Source organism: Leptodactylus fuscus, unplaced genomic scaffold, assembly GCF_031893055.1.
Source record: "Leptodactylus fuscus isolate aLepFus1 unplaced genomic scaffold, aLepFus1.hap2 HAP2_SCAFFOLD_485, whole genome shotgun sequence".
Classification (NCBI taxonomy): Eukaryota; Metazoa; Chordata; class Amphibia; order Anura; family Leptodactylidae; genus Leptodactylus; species Leptodactylus fuscus.
In genome coordinates, this window is record NW_027440511.1 from 71,484 (window position 1) to 91,359 (window position 19,876).

The 19,876-nt window shown below is 42.5% G+C and overlaps 1 protein-coding gene across 2 annotated transcripts in view; it reads right to left on the minus strand.

Moving 5' to 3' along the window:
- LOC142188551 (metallophosphoesterase 1-like) overlaps positions 1 to 19,355 on the minus strand; it is a 31,339-nt gene extending 11,984 nt beyond the window's left edge. Inside the window, exons 1-8 of one of the 2 annotated variants that reach the window (XM_075261851.1) lie at positions 19,273 to 19,340; positions 14,973 to 15,047; positions 13,541 to 13,899; positions 10,179 to 10,287; positions 8,033 to 8,136; positions 2,886 to 2,966; positions 2,002 to 2,110; positions 730 to 804 (exon numbers count right to left, since the gene is read on the minus strand). In XM_075261851.1, coding sequence (XP_075117952.1) covers positions 730 to 804; positions 2,002 to 2,110; positions 2,886 to 2,966; positions 8,033 to 8,136; positions 10,179 to 10,287; positions 13,541 to 13,824 — 762 coding nt within the window. In that variant the 5' untranslated portion in view covers positions 13,825 to 13,899; positions 14,973 to 15,047; positions 19,273 to 19,340. Of the gene's footprint in view, positions 1 to 729; positions 805 to 2,001; positions 2,111 to 2,885; positions 2,967 to 8,032; positions 8,137 to 10,178; positions 10,288 to 13,540; positions 13,900 to 14,972; positions 15,048 to 19,272 lie in introns of both variants that reach the window. The other variant, XM_075261852.1, reaches the window with a different exon arrangement.
- Positions 19,356 to 19,876: the final 521 nt, after the last annotated feature.

Genomic DNA, 19,876 nt, shown 5'->3' on the forward strand with positions numbered 1-19,876 from the left:
CCCATTTTCACCCTGTTATCAGACTTTTTCCCCACTAGATAACCCCTTTAACTTGCAGCATTGTCTGCCATATCCTAACCATTAACAAGTCATTCAGAAGCTGACCATGTCAAGTCTCTAAGTTACTGCCAGGTTAATCTAAAGTCCAGAGTCACCAGAAACAGAATTTTTCCAGGTAGTCTGTGAACGGGAACAGGGTCAGGTACTATGCAGTCCAGCTGTGCAATACCTGGAATGGCAATGAAAAGAACTGCTGAGAGCTGCAGCATCACTAGGAATATGGTCAGCAGCGCTCAACCATTTTTCCTAGTGTATGTTCACCTCTGCAATTTTTTAATCCATTCTTCTGGTCTATTGTATGAGCAGAAAAATGGATTAAAACAATAAAATGAATCTATCTAATGATGGACAACATTGGACCCTGAGGCACCCACTGACTATAATAGAGTCCATTGGGCATATTTTTATTCCTTGTGTCGTCAGACCTTTGACAGTGTCTAGTACCACTAATTCAATTTTTATGAATAAAGTGTAATTTTTAAAGTTCTATAATGGCAAATAATACAATTCTTAAAAAGCAAGAGAGATCTTGTCTACACTCCTGCAAACCAGGAAAGACACCTGATCCAAAGGTATTTTCTTTAAGTAATTCAAACAATATGTTGCCTAATGACATCCCAAATCTGTGCCGCCAAGTGTCAGCGCCCGACCCACAGTCTTAACACTAACCTGTAATAGGATTGGAGCTGATGGAGGCAATAGCTGGACACTTCTACATTTCTTCATGTTGTCAGGATGATTTTTCTGTTTAAAACAATAAATAAGTTTATAAAAATTTAAAAAAAAAAAAAAAAACCTTTCTGTCTCTGATTCACATTTAAAGGCGTTTTTGAGGATAAAATATTTTTAAGACCGAGCTGTTTGAAATAGCTGTGCTGCTTGGACAAATGTCCTCTTCGTTTCACAGGCCTCTGACATGAATTTCATCAGATCACATGGCCTGTTTTCAGCTCAGTCCAACTGAAGTTAATTGGACTGAGTTGCACACTCCAACACAACTAGAGATGAGCGAACACTGTTCGGATCAGCCGTTCCAAACAGCACGCTCCCATAGAAATGAATGGACGTAGCCGGCACACGGGGGGTTAAGCGACCGGCCGCCAGCAAAGTGTACGTGCCAGCTGCTTCCATTCATTTCTATGGGAGCGTGCTGTTCGGAACGGCTGATCCGAACAGTGTTCGCTCATCTCTAAACACAACCAATATAAAATGAATGGTCCAGTACTTGGTAAAGCAGTGAAGAGGCCTCAGCACTTATCCCAATGGTGTGGTCTTTACAAACAGCTGAACAATGAGTGTGTCAGACCCCCACCACTCTCATATTGACAGGTGATTTATGTCTTAGTGTTGAAAAAGCCCTTTAAGGCTAAGGCCCAACGGGCAGCGCTGTAAACAGAAAGTTCACAGAGTTTTCCTCCACAGACTTTCTGTTACCATTATATCTAAGGGGAAGCCGGCGGTGTTTCTCTAGATATAATTGACATGCTGCGATTTCCAAACCCAAGCCGGTTTTAGAAATCGCAGCATGTCCACACTGCGGATTTTACCGCAAAATGGGCATGGAATTCGCATAAATCCCATCCACTTTGCAATTACTGTAAAATGTTGAGATTTTTCCTGTGGCATTTCCAACCCTTGGGGCCTCGGCCTAAGGGCTCGTGCACACGGGGGGGGGGGGGGGGGGGGGTGGAGTTTGACACAGAGAGTGACGCGGGAGCCGCGTCACTCGCGGGTCAAAACCTGCCTGCCACAACCATCGCGGTCGCGGCTTTCCCCTCCGTAGCCGGCTCAAATGAATGAGCCGACATCGGAGGGTGCTGCCGCTAGGCTTCCGCCTGAAGAAAGGGCAGCTCACTTCTTTTTTCGCCTAGCGTCCTAAGATATGGCAGACTTAGATGTAACATGTAAATCTAATATGCTTTTATGTTTAAAGAATCTTACCATTCTGGAACAGTTAAGCTGACGGGAAACCTCACGGATCTGGTCTTCTGTTGCTCTGCAGATGATGCAGTTATCACCTTCAAGGGCTACACTATTTACCAAGACAAAACTGTAGCAAAAAGAAGAATAGAAGTGGTTAAATAGTGATAAAAAGTATTTTTTTTATGCTGCACCAAGTAACAATAAGATATAGGGAATTTGATGGAACATGTGGCATACTGAGAAAACAATGAAAAGCTTGTGTAGAAAGATTGCATTGGCTCTGTGGTCTGAACATACGCCCTATCAACAGAACAAGGCGTTGTCATATCATAAACAAGAGTAAATGAGACCTTGCCTATGCCAGTCCCTACAATCAGAAATCAATACTCAGGAAATCCAGAAGTAATCAAAGGTTGATTTTGTACTGGCCTTGTGCCTGTATGAGAGTAGATGAATAGCATTCTAAAATGGTGCTGAAAACCCAAGACTGCATTGCCAAGCCCAAAATATTTGTGTGTCGTGGTGTGTCATGGTGTCAGGAGATCTGGCACCCTGGATATAAAACATGTTGGTTAGCTGTGCACCTTTATGTTCATCACATGGCTATGGGTTGATTTTCATCCACTGCAAGTAAGAAAATTGGTCTGTCAGTATTGGTCTGAAAGTGGGCAATCCCTTTAAGTGTTTAACAGGTGTTAGAAAATGTTGGAATTGTTGGATACATAAAAATATAATGACAATGACAAACATTTGTAATGCACCTTTCTCATCAAGAGACTCACAGCACAGGTTGCATGGTGGAGTAAGGGGGTTAGAGGTTGACGTAGGGGTGCATATCCCCAACAGCCATAAGGCTCAGATGCTTAAATCAATAGAAAAAAAAAAAGTACAGTACTACTTACTTAATACCTTTACGAGAAACTACTTTCCCCGACGTGACATTAAAAGCCTTGTCAAATCGATGAAGTTTGTGTACAGTCATTCTACAGAAAATAGTAAAACAAATATATTACATCATTTCAGGCCCAGGATAAAGATATGAAGCAAAACATACATGCCTCTAAAAGTATACACCTTCATTCTGCAACCTGCGTCTCTCTCTTCAGCTACTGGTATCTGTAAACACTAGGTTTGAGCGATCGTGATTGGAAAAGATCGGATTCCGATCGGTGATCGAGTAAATTTCACGATCGCAATCGGAATTCCGATCACGATCTTTTTAGGTGGGATCGAGGTCGGAGGTTATTTCCCACAATGCTTTGCTACTGGCCAAGCATTGTGGGAAAAGCTAACAATGTTAGCTAGGTCCCATAGGAATGAATGGATGCAGCCGGCACACAGCCTGTGCCAGCGTCCGGCCGCTTAACACCCTGTGCGCCGGCTGCGTCCATTCATTCTAATGGGAGACTAGCTAACATCTCTAGTAGCTTAAGGCTTGGTTCACATAAGCTGATATGTTTCATCCGTAAGAGTCCGCATGAGGACCCCTACGGACGGAACACAAGCGCAACTGCAAGCGCTGTGCAGTTCAAGCGCACGGGCCCCATAGACTATAATGGAGTCTCCCCACCCTGTACCCGCCCACACTCTCCTAAGTCACAAACCTCGCCTTCCTAGGTCTGTAACACTAACCTGGGAGGCGGGGACCGGACCAACGGCAGCGCTTTGTGCAGGTAAGTGGACACCAGGGGGGGGACTAAGTAGCTGGGGGATTTTTTAATCACTACACAGCGTGGAGTCTAACAATTAAAGCATTCAATTTTTAGACTCCATGCTGTGTAGTGAATAGGATCGTTTTTAAAATCCGATCTTCGATTATTAAAAAAAATCTCATTGACTTGCATCGAGATCGGGTTCAAATGGAAAATGATCGGAAATCGGAGTTTATAAACGATCCTGAAATCTCAAGATTGGCTCAACCCTAGTAAACACTTCTGGGCACCAATGACATCAAGGAAATCACATCAACCATGAAACCTGGCACCAGGGTCAGGAACATGAATACGAGTTGATATCAGGTTCTGTCTTTGCCACCAAAGAACTAGACATTGCACAAGCACAATTTCACTTCCACTGCAAGTTCCCGTGTAATAGTACATAGAAAAGAAGATATAGAATAGAAGAACTTAATTTAGTTTTTAACCACTTCAAGACAGATCCACTATGACTGTGGTCTGGGTGCCTCTACAGGATCTGGCTGCTAATTAACATTAGGTCTGCACAGCCTTAAGCTGTTGGTGCCGAAAGTTCTGCAGCATCTGCCTCTGCCTGTACTTTCATGGGTTATTCAACTTACTGACTGTCACTATAAGAAATGCATCTATGCCAACAGAAATACAAATATTTTCCATGAAGAAGGTTCATTACTGTTGGTCCTGCATAATCCTGAGCTACAGGCAAAGCTAGATTAAGGGTACTATAAGCCTCAGTCTGTTCAGAAAGCCACCCTCACCCCCCAATTCATATCCAAGATCCCTGTGACAGAATAATGTCCCATAGTGACCCCTCCGCACAGTATAATGTCCCATAGTGGCCCCTCCACACAGTATAATGTCCCATAGTGGCCCCTCCACACAGTATAATGTCCCATAGTGGCCCCTCCACACAGTATAATGTCCCATAGTGGCTCCTCCACACAGTATAATGTCCCATAGTGGTCCCTGCACACAGTATAATGTCCCATAGTGGCCCCTCCACACAGTATAATGTCCCATAGCAGCCCCTCCACACAGTATAATGTCCCATAGCGGCCCCTCCACACAGTATAATGTCCCATAGTGGCCCCGCCACACAGTATAATGTCCCATAGTGGCCCCTCCACACAGTATAATGTCCCATAGTGGCCCCGCCACACAGTATAATGTCCCATAGTGGCCCCTCCACACAGTATAATGTCCCATAGTGGCCCCGCCACACAGTATAATGTCCCATAGTGGCCCCTCCACACAGTATAATGTCCCATAGTGGCCCCTCCACACAGTATAATGTCCCATAGTGGCCCCGCCACACAGTATAATGTCCCATAGTGGCCCCTCCACACAGTATAATGTCCCATAGTGGCCCCGCCACACAGTATAATGTCCCATAGTGGCCCCTCCACACAGTATAATGTCCCATAGTGGCCCCGCCACACAGTATAATGTCCCATAGTGGCCCCTCCACACAGTATAATGTCCCATAGTGGCCCCTCCACACAGTATAATGTCCCATAGTGGCCCCTCCACAAAGTATAATGTCTCTTAGCAGCCCTCAGCACAGCATAATGTACCACAGTAGCCTCCCTACACACGGCTCACCCAACAAAGACTTTTGTGCCCAAACTGCCGATACAGTTAATAAATGAGGTTGGATTACAATGGGGGTAGCAAGCTAGAAACCCATTTCACCTTAATAGTAATACGTCCCTGGCTGCAACTGCCGCTCCCAGCAGCTTGCTGAGTCTGTCTCTATGTCTCTGGTTCTCAGGACTTTCTTGATTCGGGTTTCGAGGAGGAGGGCATCCAAATCAGAGGCTCACTTATAGGCAGAGATGGACACTGCAGAGCCAAGAGAACCAGAAGTTGCAGCATTTCTGCGGCTCATGGGTATGCAGTTCCAGTACTCAATTATTCTGCGTGACATGAATGTATGTTGATATGTATGATACAATAAGTTTGTGTCTTGCAAAATATGAACCTCTTCTAAGAACTTTCTATATCTCGATTATCATCCATGTACAGAGGTTGCCTCTAACATTAAGGGAGGAAATACAAATAAAGCTAAAATAGAGTATTTGTTCCTGGTTCTAATGTGAGGTCATGTCACCCAATGTATATACATATGACATCACTATGCACATTCATTTTTTTGGGGATAAAGTTCTGATTGAACAAGACCAATAAGATCTGGAAATATTTTTCCTTTTCTCAGGGCTGTGAAGGTGGAGTCTGATGGAATAAGAAAAAAGGTAAGAATGTCTGACTCTGGCTTGGAAATAAAATTAATAATTATTTTAATTTAATTTACTGTGTCTTGCAATTATAAATATTGTATAACTAATTAGATGTAGAACATGTTGCATATTTTCAATCCCTTTTTTTTCCTGAATTAGAGGAGCTTTGCAGCTTTGGACTAACCATGACCATTAGCCATTTATAAAAGAGTCCGAGTCGAAGTTGAGCAATGGAAAACCAGAGTCGGAGTCAGTGGTTTAGCAAACTAAGGGCCCGTGCACATGATGTAACGCAGCGCTCATTCTGACATGTAAACACGTGTCAGAGTCAGCGCTTCAAAACAGAATCCCCTTGACTTCAATGGGTTCCGTCTTACGCACGCTACACATTGAAATCAATGGGAGGCTTTTTAAATGGAACCCATTGAAGTCAATGGGATTCTGAAGCACTGACTCTGACAGAATAAGCGCCGCGTTACATCGTGTTCATGGTCCCTAACTCCACACCCCTGCTTTTTCTACAAAATAGAATTATATCAGCTCCAATGTTAAAAAATAAAAAGCCCTATTGTACTAAAGAAAAAAAAATTCTGGTAAACTAATAGATAAAAACAAAAAATAGCTTACAGAATGGCATACCAAAAGGTGCAACAAGTCCCCCCATTAAAATAACAGATGCAGAATTCTCTGCAAGCAAAACAAAAAAATAGGGGTATGTCATTTAAAATCTGTAATTTCCTCCCACTATTTGGTACTTTTTTTTTTATTATGCAAATGTGTACCTGCAATACTGCAGAATGTTTGCTACATTTCAATAACATGGATCCTGACGCTAGGTTCACAACTGCGTTCGGGTTTCCGTGTAGGGGGTCCGCTTAGAAAGCCCCGCGAATGGAAACCTAATTCGCTTAGAAAAGCGGTTAGCCGCAGAACCCCATGGAAGTCATAGACTGTAATGGGGTCCGCAAGGTTTCCGCCCCTCCTGCTTGCAGGACTTTTCTCTTTGCATTTTTAAAGTGGAATCGGGAACGGAATCCCATAGCTGAGACCAGGCGAGGTGTGAACCTACTAGGAGCCCGTACCTATCTACTGTCCCATACTATAGTCAGTAGGGGACAATAGAGTTGTGATAAGCAGGGACTCTTTACAATTAAAGATCACTATTATAATGCTTGCAAACCAGTTCTCCTGACTGGGATCCATAAGCTCACTCACAAAACGCTCGCAGCAAAGACTCAGAAGCGGTTACATACTTTGAATGGTGAGGCGTTTTTTGGTTCAGGGTTTGGAGGCGGATTTCTGCCAAAACCCTGACCAAAAAACTCAGTGTGAACTTAGCTTAAGGCCGGCTTTACATGGGGTATTTTGGACTGAAATTTGACGCAGAGGCCGCCTCAGATTCCGGTTCAAAAAATGAGTAGCTGCGACTGGATGCCGATGAAGTGCACCGACATCCAGCCGCCGCACTCCGCTCTATATTAGGTCCAAATGAATGGGCCTAGTCAGGAGGGAGTGTCTTCAGACAGACATCCGACCGCGACATCAACCTGCAGAATGAGCGTGTCGCTTCTTTTTTCCAGGAACCGGAACAAACAGCTTGCGGAAAAAAGAACTGAACGTTTTTTTGGATTCCGCTTCAAAATCCTGACCAAAAAACTCTGTGTGAACTCAGCCTAAGGCCTCATTGAAATGGCAGTATTATGCTCAGTATTATGCACCACTGTTTGTAAGTCAAAACTAGGAAGTGAGTGCAAAACACAAAAGAGGTAGAATTATTTCCATTATGCATTCTTCCTGTAGAGTCCATTCCTGGTTTAGACTTAGAGATACTGACTAGAATACTGCCATGTGAACATACCCTAAAACTGTAGTGTGCCTGGATCAGGCCAAGGTTTTTAGTAAGGGCTACAAATTGTACACCACCACTCTTCTATGGCCAAGATGGGAATAGACCTATCTTCACATCCGGGATGTGGTCAGGAGATAGGGGCACACCTGATCTCCTGCAGTTCTGAAAACACTATAGTTTGCTCTTACTTAGCTCTATGTGAGTTATGGAAACAGCAAAGAACAACTGTTTTCCCTAAATTTTAACACAACATACAAGTCAATACTTACTCATAATGAAATCCGATGTCATGATTGCCAACAACAACTATCAGCTCTGTGTGAGGAGGGTGTCTGAACATAGACTTAAATCGGGAAACATCATCTTCCCATGCCTATGGGAAGAAAACAAATAAAAAAGCCATATTAAGCATGTTAGGACCTCAGAGTTTACAATATGGAGTCCATGATCATACCAAGCATGCCACTGTCCATGCATGGTTACTACAGGCTATGTCTCACTACACTAGTTATCAATCCTTCCCTTCTGGCCCAAATGTAAAGCAAATAACTAATAGACAACAGATCACTTGTTTGCATAGCGGAATAACGCAAAAATTGGTGCCTGCCTTCTGCTATCACCTTCCATGTAAAATAGAAATAGAGTTGATCAAACTGAGTCAAGTGGTTCGTCTTCTAGACCAGTATGGTTTTACAGTATCATGGGGAACTGAAAGTACATACCGTAACGCAATTCTAGTTTCTTCTGACACGTACATTGCATATTATATGTACAGTCATGGCCAAAAGTTTTGAGAATGACACAAATCTTATATTTTCACATGATCTGCTGCCCTCTGGTTTTTATGTGTGTTTGTCAGATGTTTTTATCACATACAGAAATATAATTGCAATCATATTATGAGTAACAAAAGCTTATATTGGAAGTTAGAATGAGTTAATGCAGCAAGTCAATATTTGCAGTGTTGACCCTTCTTCTTCAGCAATTCTCCCTGCCAGGCTCTCAATCAACTTCTGGACCAAATCCTGACTGATAGCAGTCCATTCTTGAACAATCAATGCTTGCATTTTGTCAAAATTTGTAGGTTTTTGTTTGTCCACCCGTCTCTTGATGATTGACCACAAGTTCTCAATGGGATTAAGATCTGAGGAGTTTCCAGGCCATGGACCCTGAGCCATTTAGTTATCACCTTTGCTTTATGGCAAGGTGCTCCATCATGCTGGAAAAGGCATTGTTGATCGCCTAACTGCTCTTGGACGGTTGGGAGAAGTTGATCTTGGAGGACATTCTGGTACCATTCTTTATTCATGGCTGTGTTTTTAGGCAAGACTGTGAGAGAGCCGATTCCCTTGGCTGAGAAGCAACCCCACACATGAATGGTTTCAGGATGCTTTACAGTTGGCATGAGACAAGACTGGTGGTAGCACTCACCTAGTCTTCTCCGAATAAGCGGTTTTCCAGATGTCCCAAACAATCGAAAAGGGGATTCATCAGAGAAAATGACTTTACCCCAGTCCTCAGCAGTCCACTCCCTGTACCTTTTGCAGAATATCAGTCTGTCCCTGATGTTTTTTCTGGAGAGAAGTGGCTTCTTTGCTGCCCTCCTTGAGACCAGGCCTTGCTCCAAGAGTCTCCGCCTCACAGTGCGTGCAGATGCACTCACACCTACCTGCTGCCATTCCTCAGCAAGCTCTGCACTGCTGGTAGACCAATCCCGCAGCTGAAACACTTTTAAGAGACGGTCCTGGCGCTTGCTGGTCATTCTTGGGCGCCCTTGAGCCTTTTTGCCAACAATGGAACCTCTCTCCTTGAAGTTCTTGATGATGCGATAGATTGTTGACTGAGGTGCAATCTTTCTAGCTGCGATACTCTTCCCTGTTAGGTCATATTTGTGCAGTGCAATGATGACTGCACGCGTTTCTTTAGAGATAACCATGGTTAACAGAAGAGAAACAATGATGCCAAGCACCAGCCTCCTTTTAAAGTGTCCAGTGGTGTCATTCTTACTTAATCATGACAGATTGATCTCCAGCCCTGTCCTCATCAACACCCACACCTGTGTTAATGGAGCAATCACTGAAACGATGTTAGCTGATCCTTTTAAGGCAGGGCTGCAATGATGTTGAAATGTGTTTTGGGGGACAAAGTTCATTTTCTAGGCAAATATTGACTTTGCAAGTAATTGCTGTTAAGCTGATCACTCTTTATAATATTCTGGAGTATATGCAAATTGCCATTAGAACAACTGAAGCAGTAGACTTTGTAAAAATTTATATTTGTATCATTCTCAAAACTTTTGGCCATGACTGTATTTACAAATTTGTTCATGGCAAAATCCCTATAAATCCTTATTACATATTCAGTAGCATTGTGATAGACATACAATTATTTGAATATATTATTTATAACTCTCACCTTAGTATTACTCCATTTACCCTCATCAAACAGATCCCCAAGGATGAAAACAATGTCAGGTTGCAATAGCCAAATGGCACTTTGATAGGCACGCTCCATCTGCCATTCCCTAGCCAGAGAATAAATGATATAATTATAGGACGTTTAGAAAACAAACTAAAGCATGTTCACAGTATCCTAAATTACAGTATTTTAAAGAGATTTTATAACTAAAGAAAGCCAATATTTAAATGGTGTTTTTGGAAGGCAAATCAGACAATGAAATAAAATGTATATAAAAAAGACCATCTTACATCTCCATACCTACACTGTACCTGAATGTACATTTCCATGTTTACAGCAAGTATACAACAATATATAGGTCATTGGAAAGATTCACATACAACAAAAGACAAAAATGAAGTTTTAAAGTTTCTTTTCTAATACACATACAGTGCACTATATTTATGCTTATTCTGCATCTCCATAGTGCAATGAACGTCTAGGTATTGAGTTAATAACCAACTATGAGCTTCTTAGAAAGTCAATGAAAAAGATTTATGTCTTTGCAAAAAATTCATACAAAAAAAGTATATACAGACTTTATTCACCCTTCACCTGGTTCTTCTTAGCCTACAGACAATAGAACATAGAAGGGAGTGCTGAATGAATGCAGGATCAGATTGCACACAGCATTTCCATGCAGACTCATACAAATGCATTTAGCTAGATCCAGAAAATTATAGGGGGTTTTTTAACATCTGGAAACTTTTTTAGACAATTGTGTGCATATGGTTTAACGGCCTTAACTATTTTCTTTAATTTCTATGGCAAACAAAAAAAACTTTGCAATATTGATTTTGCTTTGGCTATAAATAACTATTTAGTTGTTTTACCAAGGGTAATATATGCAAAAAGTTAATAAATATAAATATATATATTTTTTTTTTTTTAAATCCCACAAGATAGGGGATAGCTTGCAGTATACAGAGGGCCCAACTGCTGAAACCTCAATGATCAGGAGGACCAAGATGTTTTGTCCTAGGTTCTGAATCAAGCAGAGGTTGGGCAACACATTCAATTCAATTAATTCAAAGTTCTTTATTCTTTAAAGAGGACCTTTCACCACCCCCACCAAGTCCAGGTCTTTGTATCATTTAAGAATCTGTTAATAGTAACAGCAGCTATTAACAAATTCTTAGAACTGGAGTTAGTGGAGGTGGCGAAAGGTCCTCTATACATTTACAAGTTTATACCAAAATAAAGTATAAGATTAGAATGGACACTGCAGATCCAACAATATATTTCAATATATAATACACTAGAGGGAGGACCCGGCTTCGCACGGGTATATTACATTTTATGTTTGTGAAGTGGTCCCATAAGAATTGTCCAATTTTGCACTGGTGTATTTTGTATGTTGTTTGTGTGTATGTCCATAAGCGTCAAGTGATTATGTGTATCTCATTTTGGATATCAGTGAAAAACCTGTGATCAGTTGTTATGGATACCTGGAGTAAAGCTGTATCTAATCCTTCCCCATGTAGTACTGTGTTTAGACGCAAGTATCTAATCCTTGTTGGTGTGGTACTTTGTGCAGATGCACATATCTAATCCTCCAGCGTGTGGTACTGTGTGCAGATGTGTGTATCTAATCCTTCCCCCGTGTGGCATTGTGTGAAGAGGCACGTATCTAATCCTCCGGTAAGTGAAACTGTGTGCAGACGTGCATATCTAATCTTACGGCATGTGGTACTATGTGCAGACGCGCGTATCTAATCCTCTGGCGTGTGGTACTGTCTGCAGACAGGTGTATCCAATCCTCTAGCGTGAGCTACTGTGTGCAGATGCGCGTATCTAATCCTCCCCCGTGTGGTACTGTGTGCTGAGACGCGTATCTAATTATCTGGAATGTGGTACTGTGTGCAGAGGCATGTATCTAATCCTCCAAAGTGTGGTACTGTGTTCAGACGCACGTATCTAATCCTCCCATGTGGTATTGTGTGAAGAGGCGCGTATCTAATCTGACGGCGTGTGGAACTGTGTGTAGACGCGCGCATCTAATCCTACAGCATGTGGTACTGTATGCAGACGCGTGTATCTAATCCTATGGCGTGTACAACTGTGTGAAGATGTTCGTATCTAATCGTCTGGCATGTGGAAATGTAAGCAGATGCGCGTATCTAATCCTACGGCATGTGGTACTGTGTGCAGGCGTGCTTATCTAATCTTCTGGTGTGTGGAACTGTGTGCAGGTGCGCGTAGCTAATCCTCCCCTGTGTGGTATTGTGTGATGAATTCAGCACACACGGACCAAGCTCTCCAGAAGAGAAATACAAAGGCAGCGCTTACCCAAACAGACCGCAGCTGATCGTGTTGGAGAGCGGGATGTTCCGCGTGTGGACTGTGGGTGGACGCCCTGTGGTAAGCTCCGTGTCACCCGCTGACAGCTCTGCAGCCTGCTCCCTCCTGACTGGGGCATGACAACACCAGGGCGAATTTCCTTGTAACAGGAAAATTGTTGCACTTGAGAAAGGGCCTAAGGAGCCCGAGACGCGCATATCTAATCCTCCCCGTGTGGTACCGTGTGCTTAGACGCATATCTAATTCTCTGGCTTATGGTACTGTGTGCAGAGGCATGTATCTAATCCTCCAAAGTGTGGTACTGTGTGCAGACACACGTATCTAATCCTCCCCTGTGTGGTATTGTGTGAAGAGGCGCGTATCTAATCCTACGGCATGTGGAACTGTGTGCAGATGTGCATATCTTATGCTCTGGTGTGTGGAACTGTGTGCAGATGCATGTATCCAATCCTTTGGCATGTGGTACTTTGTGCAGATGCGTGTATCTAATCCTTCAGCATGTGGAACTGTGTGCAGAAGCGCGTATTTAATCCTCTGGTTTGTGGGACTGTGTGCAGACTCGTGTATCTAATCCTCTGGCGTGTGATATTGTGTGCTGATCTGTGTATCTAATCCTCTGATGCATGTATCTCAGTTTGGATATCAGTGTTGTATTGTGTATGTGGAGTCACCGTGTGTATTGCAGTTGAAATATGAGTGAAAGTCTTGCAGGTTTGTATTGGCTATGGGGGGGGCATTGTGTTTGGAATGCTGTATCTCAGCAACGGTACGTCCAAGCGAGTTGGAGTCTTGTCTTAAACCTTTCCGGATACCTGAAGTATCTCTGTACCAAATTTGGTGAAGATCGGTCCAGTCGTTTGGTTCGCATTAGAGAACAGACAGACAGAAATTCATTTTTATAATATAGATATGACTTCAGATTATTTGGCAGTGATAGTGACAATCTGTGTTGATGTGGGTGGTGCAAGAATTTTCTTTCCCTTTATTTGCATCAGAAATGTACATTTCTAAGTTCTTACCTTCTTAACTTGTCAAACCAATGACCAGTGATTTCCCCAAGCAGATGAGTATCTGATAGGAACATAGCCTTCAATGGAGATGTTGGGTGTGGACTGCTAATAGTCTTCAGTTCTGGCCAGTGGCACTGGATTATAACAAAGTAGTAAAGTAAGAACTCACAGAAAAAAATAACAGCAAAAATGAAGCCAAGGCTCTTCAATAAAAACACATTTCTTCTGTTAAGGTGAGAGCCCTTGTTTGTACCAAGTCCAGTCTTTATTACAGCCATGTTTGTGTATATCATAGGCACTCTTTAAACATATAGCATCCATGTGAATTATTCTGCATCTCAGGTGGCTTCATGATGGTTTCATATTGCCTGTGTGTAAAATACACTGGTTACCACTATACACAGGACATCAAATTCAAAGTAAATACATATTACCGTATATACTTGTGTAAGCCGAATTTTTCAGCACAGTTTTCGTGCTGAAAAAGCCCCCCTCGTCTTATACGCGAGTCAGCAAAAAAAAAAATATATATATATTTATTATTTTTTTTAGGGGCGGGGGGTGTCTATGACCAACTGCAATATCAATGTATAGAATCTCCCATAAAATAGTGGGGGGAAAAAAGAAGCTTTAAAAAACATAAAAGTTCTAACTCACTCCTTTCCCTAGAATAAGATAAGATAATCTTTTAATAGTCCCACAGTGCGGAAATTTCAGAATACATATAAAAGTAGAAAATTACTGTGAATCACATATTATTAGGTATCCCTGTGTCTGAAAGTGCCCGGTCTACTGAATATAGGGGATCTGCAGTGCTCCTGTTTCATTGGAAAGGGGTTAATAAGAGCACTCCAGATACCCTATATTCAGCCAGACTGAATTCCAAGTGGGGGAAAAAAAAAAACAGTCCTCAAGCTCAGGGAAGGGGCAGGCAGACAACCAAAACACCCCCTCCCATTCCCCAGCAACTACTGCACCCAAAAACTCCGACCATTTTAATTTTTGGAATGTTCCAGTAGCGGCTGCATTTCCCCCCCTCGGCTTATACTCGAGTCAATAAGTTTTCCCAGTTTTTTGTGGTAAAATTAGGGGCCTCGGCTTATATTCGGGTCGGCTTATACTCGAGTATATATGGTATGTTTGATTTTTATTTCTTTTTTTAAATGTAGATTGTGAGCCTCACAATCTACAATTTTCCCTATCAGTATGTTTTTGGAGTATGGGAGAAAATGATCGCAAACACAGGGAGAACATACAAGCTCCTTACAGATGTTATCCTTGGCAGGACTTGAACCCAGGACTCCAGCGCTGCAAGGCTGCAGTGCTAACCAATGAGCCACCGTGTTGCCCCTATTATGTTTGTTGTTGTTTATTATTTGTTATATGCTGTGATGCTAAAAAACACAGGTGCAAATGCTAATGAAGCATCCACTCCACGCACCTATAATCCAGCAGGGGTCCGATGCCAGCACCTCAAATGCACAGAAGGCTGAGGCCCCACGTGACAGAACCGCCACTGGAAAAAAAACACAGCATTTAACAGTCACTGCAAAGTGAATCACATCCACATACTGTAGAAAAATACATGCAGCGGACATGCTGCGATTTTCAAAACCGTTGCAGTTTTAGAAATCATAGCATGTCAATTATAGCTACAGTCTCTGCAGACTGTCTGTGAAATGCACTGCAGGAAAAACAGCGAGGCACTTTTTATGCTGCAACCCACTATGTGGGGGCCTTAGCCTAAATGAAACGACTACATGGCACTGTGGCATGATAGTGTGAGGTGCACCACTCTTATGGGTTATAGGCGTGTGAGTGGAAAACACTAACTAGCCACGTACTCAATGTCATGTAATTGCTATTTTTTTACTTTTGTATATGTACAGTACACAATTCTCCCAGTATCCCCGCGTAATAAGAGCTGATAACCCGGGATTCACAGACTCAATTCAAGCATAATACACAAGCTGCAGATATATTATATATATATATATATATATATATATATATATATATATATATATATATATATATACACACACACACACACACACACACACACACACACACACACACACACACACACACACACCCTTCCTTAACTAAAGCTAATACTCAGTAAGCTCTTTTCATGCTCAAGAATATTTTAACATGGTCATATTCTGAAGTCTTCAGGCAAGGGTGTGCTGAAATACCAGCTCTACTAGTTTTATGAATGTTAGAAGAACAAAACCACAACCTCACCCGCCTGTTTATATAAAGATGAAGTTGTACATTACCTGTTATCTTCTTAGCCTTCTTTCAACAGTAAAGACAGTGCAACAAATCTGTTGTGTATCAATATAGCCTAAACTAATCTATTAGAGACTGTGGACCTAGCGGACCTAGCAAATCAAAACAGAGAAGATCATTACACTTGCGGATCAAGTCCATATAGAATATATTCACTGATACTTGTATAAACCCACCACCATGTGTCACAGAAGGGATGGTGTGGTCAGGGGGATGAGCAGGGCTACTTTTCTGTCATACATAGCACTTTGCATTTAGGCCAAAAAGGTTCAACTTTGGTCTCATCTGACCAGAGCACCTACTTCTACATGTTTGTTGTGTCCCCCATATTGTGGCAAACTGCAAATTCCACTTCTTAAAGAGGACCTTTCATCAGATTGGGCACATGCAGTTCTATATACTGCTGGAAAGCCGACAGTGCGCTGAATTCAGTGCACTATCAGCTTTCCCGATCTGTGCCCCGGGTAAAGTGCTATCGGTCCCGGTACTGTAGCGCTTTACAGTCAGAAGGGCGTTCCTGACACTCTGTCAGGAACGTCCTTCTGCCCAGCAGCGCCTATCGCGCTGTAGAGTGTGAGCAGGGAGGAACGCCCCCTCCGTTTGCTCACAGTGCTCGTTCATAGACAAGTATTATCAGGAGGGGAGGGGATGTTCCTCCCCGCTCTCACTGTGCAGCGCGATAGGCACTGCTGTGGAGAAGGACGTTCCTGACAGAGTGTCAGGAACGCCCTTCTGACTGTAAAGCGCTACAGTACCGGGACCGATAGCACTTTACCCGGGGCACAGATCGGGAAAGCCGATAGTGCGCTGAATTCAGCGCACTGTCATCTTTCCAGCAGTATATAGAACTGCCTGTGCCCAATCTGATGAAAGGTCCTCTAAGTCTTTCTTTCAAAAATGATTTCTTGCCACTGTTCCATAAAGGGCAGATTTGTGGCGTGCATGACAACTTAGTTGTCCAGTGGACAGATTCTCCCACCTGAGCTGTGGATATCTGCAGGTCCTCCTGAGTAGTCGCTTGGCTGCTTTTCTGACCAGTGCTCTCCTTGCTCGATCTGTTAGTTTAAGAGGACGGCCATGTCTTGGTAGGTTTGCAGTTGTAGAATAATTTTCCAATTTTGGACAATGGATTGAAGTGCTCCTTGGGACGCTTAAAGCTTGGGATAGGTTTTTATAACCTAACCCTGCTTTAACCTTCTCCACAACTTTATCTCTGATCCCTGGTCCACATCTGCGTTCGGGTTGTCATTCAGGATTCCCCCAACAGAAACCTATATGCATTAAAAAGCGGTTACCTGGGAAACCCGCAGACAGCATAGACGATAATGGGATGTGTGTGGTTTCCGCATGAAAATGTTTTGTGAGGAAACCACACGGACCCCATTATCGTCTATGTGGTCCACGGGTTTCCTTAGGTAACCGCTGTTAACATGTATAGATTTATGTTTGGGGGTTCACAAAATGGACTTCCCGAATGCAGATGTGAACCGGGCATACCCTGCCTGGTGAGTTCCTTGATCTTCATGACACTGTTTGTTCACTAGTGTTCTCTAACAGAACACTGAGGCCTTCACAGAACAGCTGTATCTACAGTATACTGAGACTAAATGACATTCATCTGGACTCCAGAAACTACTTACGTGACTTCTGAAGGCAATTGTGTGCACTGGATTTTATTCAGGGTATCAGACTACAGGGGACTGAATACTTTTGTACATCACACTTCTGAGATTTTTATTTGATTAAAATTTTGAAAACCATGTATCATTTTCCTTCCACTTCACAATTATCTGCTACTTTGTGTTGGTCTATCACTTAAACTCTCAATAAAATACATTTAAGTTTGTGGTTGTAAGATGACAAAATGTGAAAAAGTTCAAGGTGTATGAATACTTTTGCAAGCCACTTTAATACTAGCTTCCTGATGAGCCGGCTATCACATCAGAAATGTGTAGGAGCAGGGACTAGATTGTCAAGTTTAGGGCTACTTTAGATGTATAACTTTGTTCTATTTCAGATGTATAATGTATTATGTGCCAATTTGTCCATAATTTTCAGCACTTCTAAACTTTGTTCTAGACATACTGAACAAAGCAATGAGTTCCTCACATTCATAAAAGCTAACATCTGTATCAGACGTGGACAAATCTCATGAATCTAGACTGTTACGTTCTGTTCTGACAAAGCAAAAAAAAAGGCGCCCTTTAGTTATTGTCCGTCCGTTTACGCCTTATCTGGAGAGCTCTTAGTCATGCCCAGCCTTACTGGGGAGTGGAACATCTAGACTGCAGGACATGTGCCACTATGGAAAGTATGAAAGGTCATTGATAAAAAGTGAAAGGGTACAGAAGCAAGTATTAGCTTTGTAGCAATATATTCACACACAACAGATTTGTTGTGGACATTTTACCATCTGTCCCATCCGCCAGGAAAGCATTCGCATACTCTGGAAATAATCTCATTCACATCTATAGGAACTAAATTAACTTCTCTAAAAAGTCTGCTAAAGCCAATGTAAAACCATGAAATGATTATATATAACTATTCTAGATTTCCTGGACAATGGAAGTTTCGTAAACTTATAATTTTTTTTTTTTTTTTTTTTGAAAGATCAATCATATCTGAATGGTTTTTTTTTTCTTTTTTAGACACCCAAAGTAAAAATGTAATCTTTATAAATCCCCAAGGACTGAATCCGACCAAACCAAACGTTATGGATTTGTTTAGCTACCATGTAGCCCAGGATGCCCCTGCCGTGACTCCCATCATCCCATTGTTTGTAGGTACAGCCTCTATTTAGCCTGGGGATGGACAGATGACAGATAACTGCATAGCTCACATGTGACTTGTGTACAAAACAAATGAAGCCATCAGACAAACATGAAACTGCAAAGTATAATGAAATTCTATTCATTTTTACCCCCTGGAGTTAGACTGGGGGTCACACTGCTGTCACTGAAGTCTGTTGTTCTGATCAGTCATGGGATCAGACGGAAATGCGCACAAAATGGGGGGAATATAGCAACCCATCACCTAACGCAGGTGTGACCGCAGCCATAATAAGTGCCCCCACTGTGTGTAACCACAGCCTGACAGACTCACATGGGATCACAAAATAAAACACTAAAGTAGTGACTGTGACGTCTCCAATATGACAGAGAAGAGTTTGTAGAGATCTTCCTGATGCAAACGCCCAGTGTGCACACGGTTATAACACCGCACCAAACTGCTATTGTGAAGTAAAAGCCGTGCTCGGCCACACAATGCACAGAGCGATGCTACACATATGGGCCCCAGAGCCCGCACATAATAAGATGCACTGCTACTGTTATAAGCATGCAGCGGACACTCCACCCGCCTCCTACTGCCTAGTGTGTACAGAGCAAGCACTGACTCCTGCCGGAGCTTCTATATATAATACATAATATATATATAAGGGGACTTACTAACACCAAGCTCCGGCATCTGGCCACAACCGCAGCACTGTGTGTACAGCGCTCAGCTTCTCCATCATGTCCAGGAAGAGCCGGGGGCGGGGCTACGTGTAACCTTGTTCCATGATTGGCTGAGCGTGTCTGGCCGCCTGACTGCGCGCGCCACTGATGTGACGGGTTACGCGGCTCTGCGTCTGCTGCCTTCACATGAATGGGAGCCGTGTCCTCATGTGTTAGGGGAGAGCTGTCCTATGTCACGTGTGAATGATACATGGAGGTGATAGATATATATAGGAGGTGATAGATACATATGGGAGGTGATAGATACATATAGGAGATGATAGATACATATGGGAGGTGATAGATACATATAGGAGATGATAGATACATATAGGAGATGATAGATACATATAGGAGGTGATAGGTACATATAGGAGATGATAGATACATATAGGAGATGATAGCTGCATATAGGAGGTGATAGATACATATAGGAGATGATAGGTACATATAGGAGATGATAGATACATATAGGAGGTGAGAGGTACATATAGGAGATGATAGATACATATAGGAGGTGATAGATACATATAGGAGGTGATAGGTACATATAGGA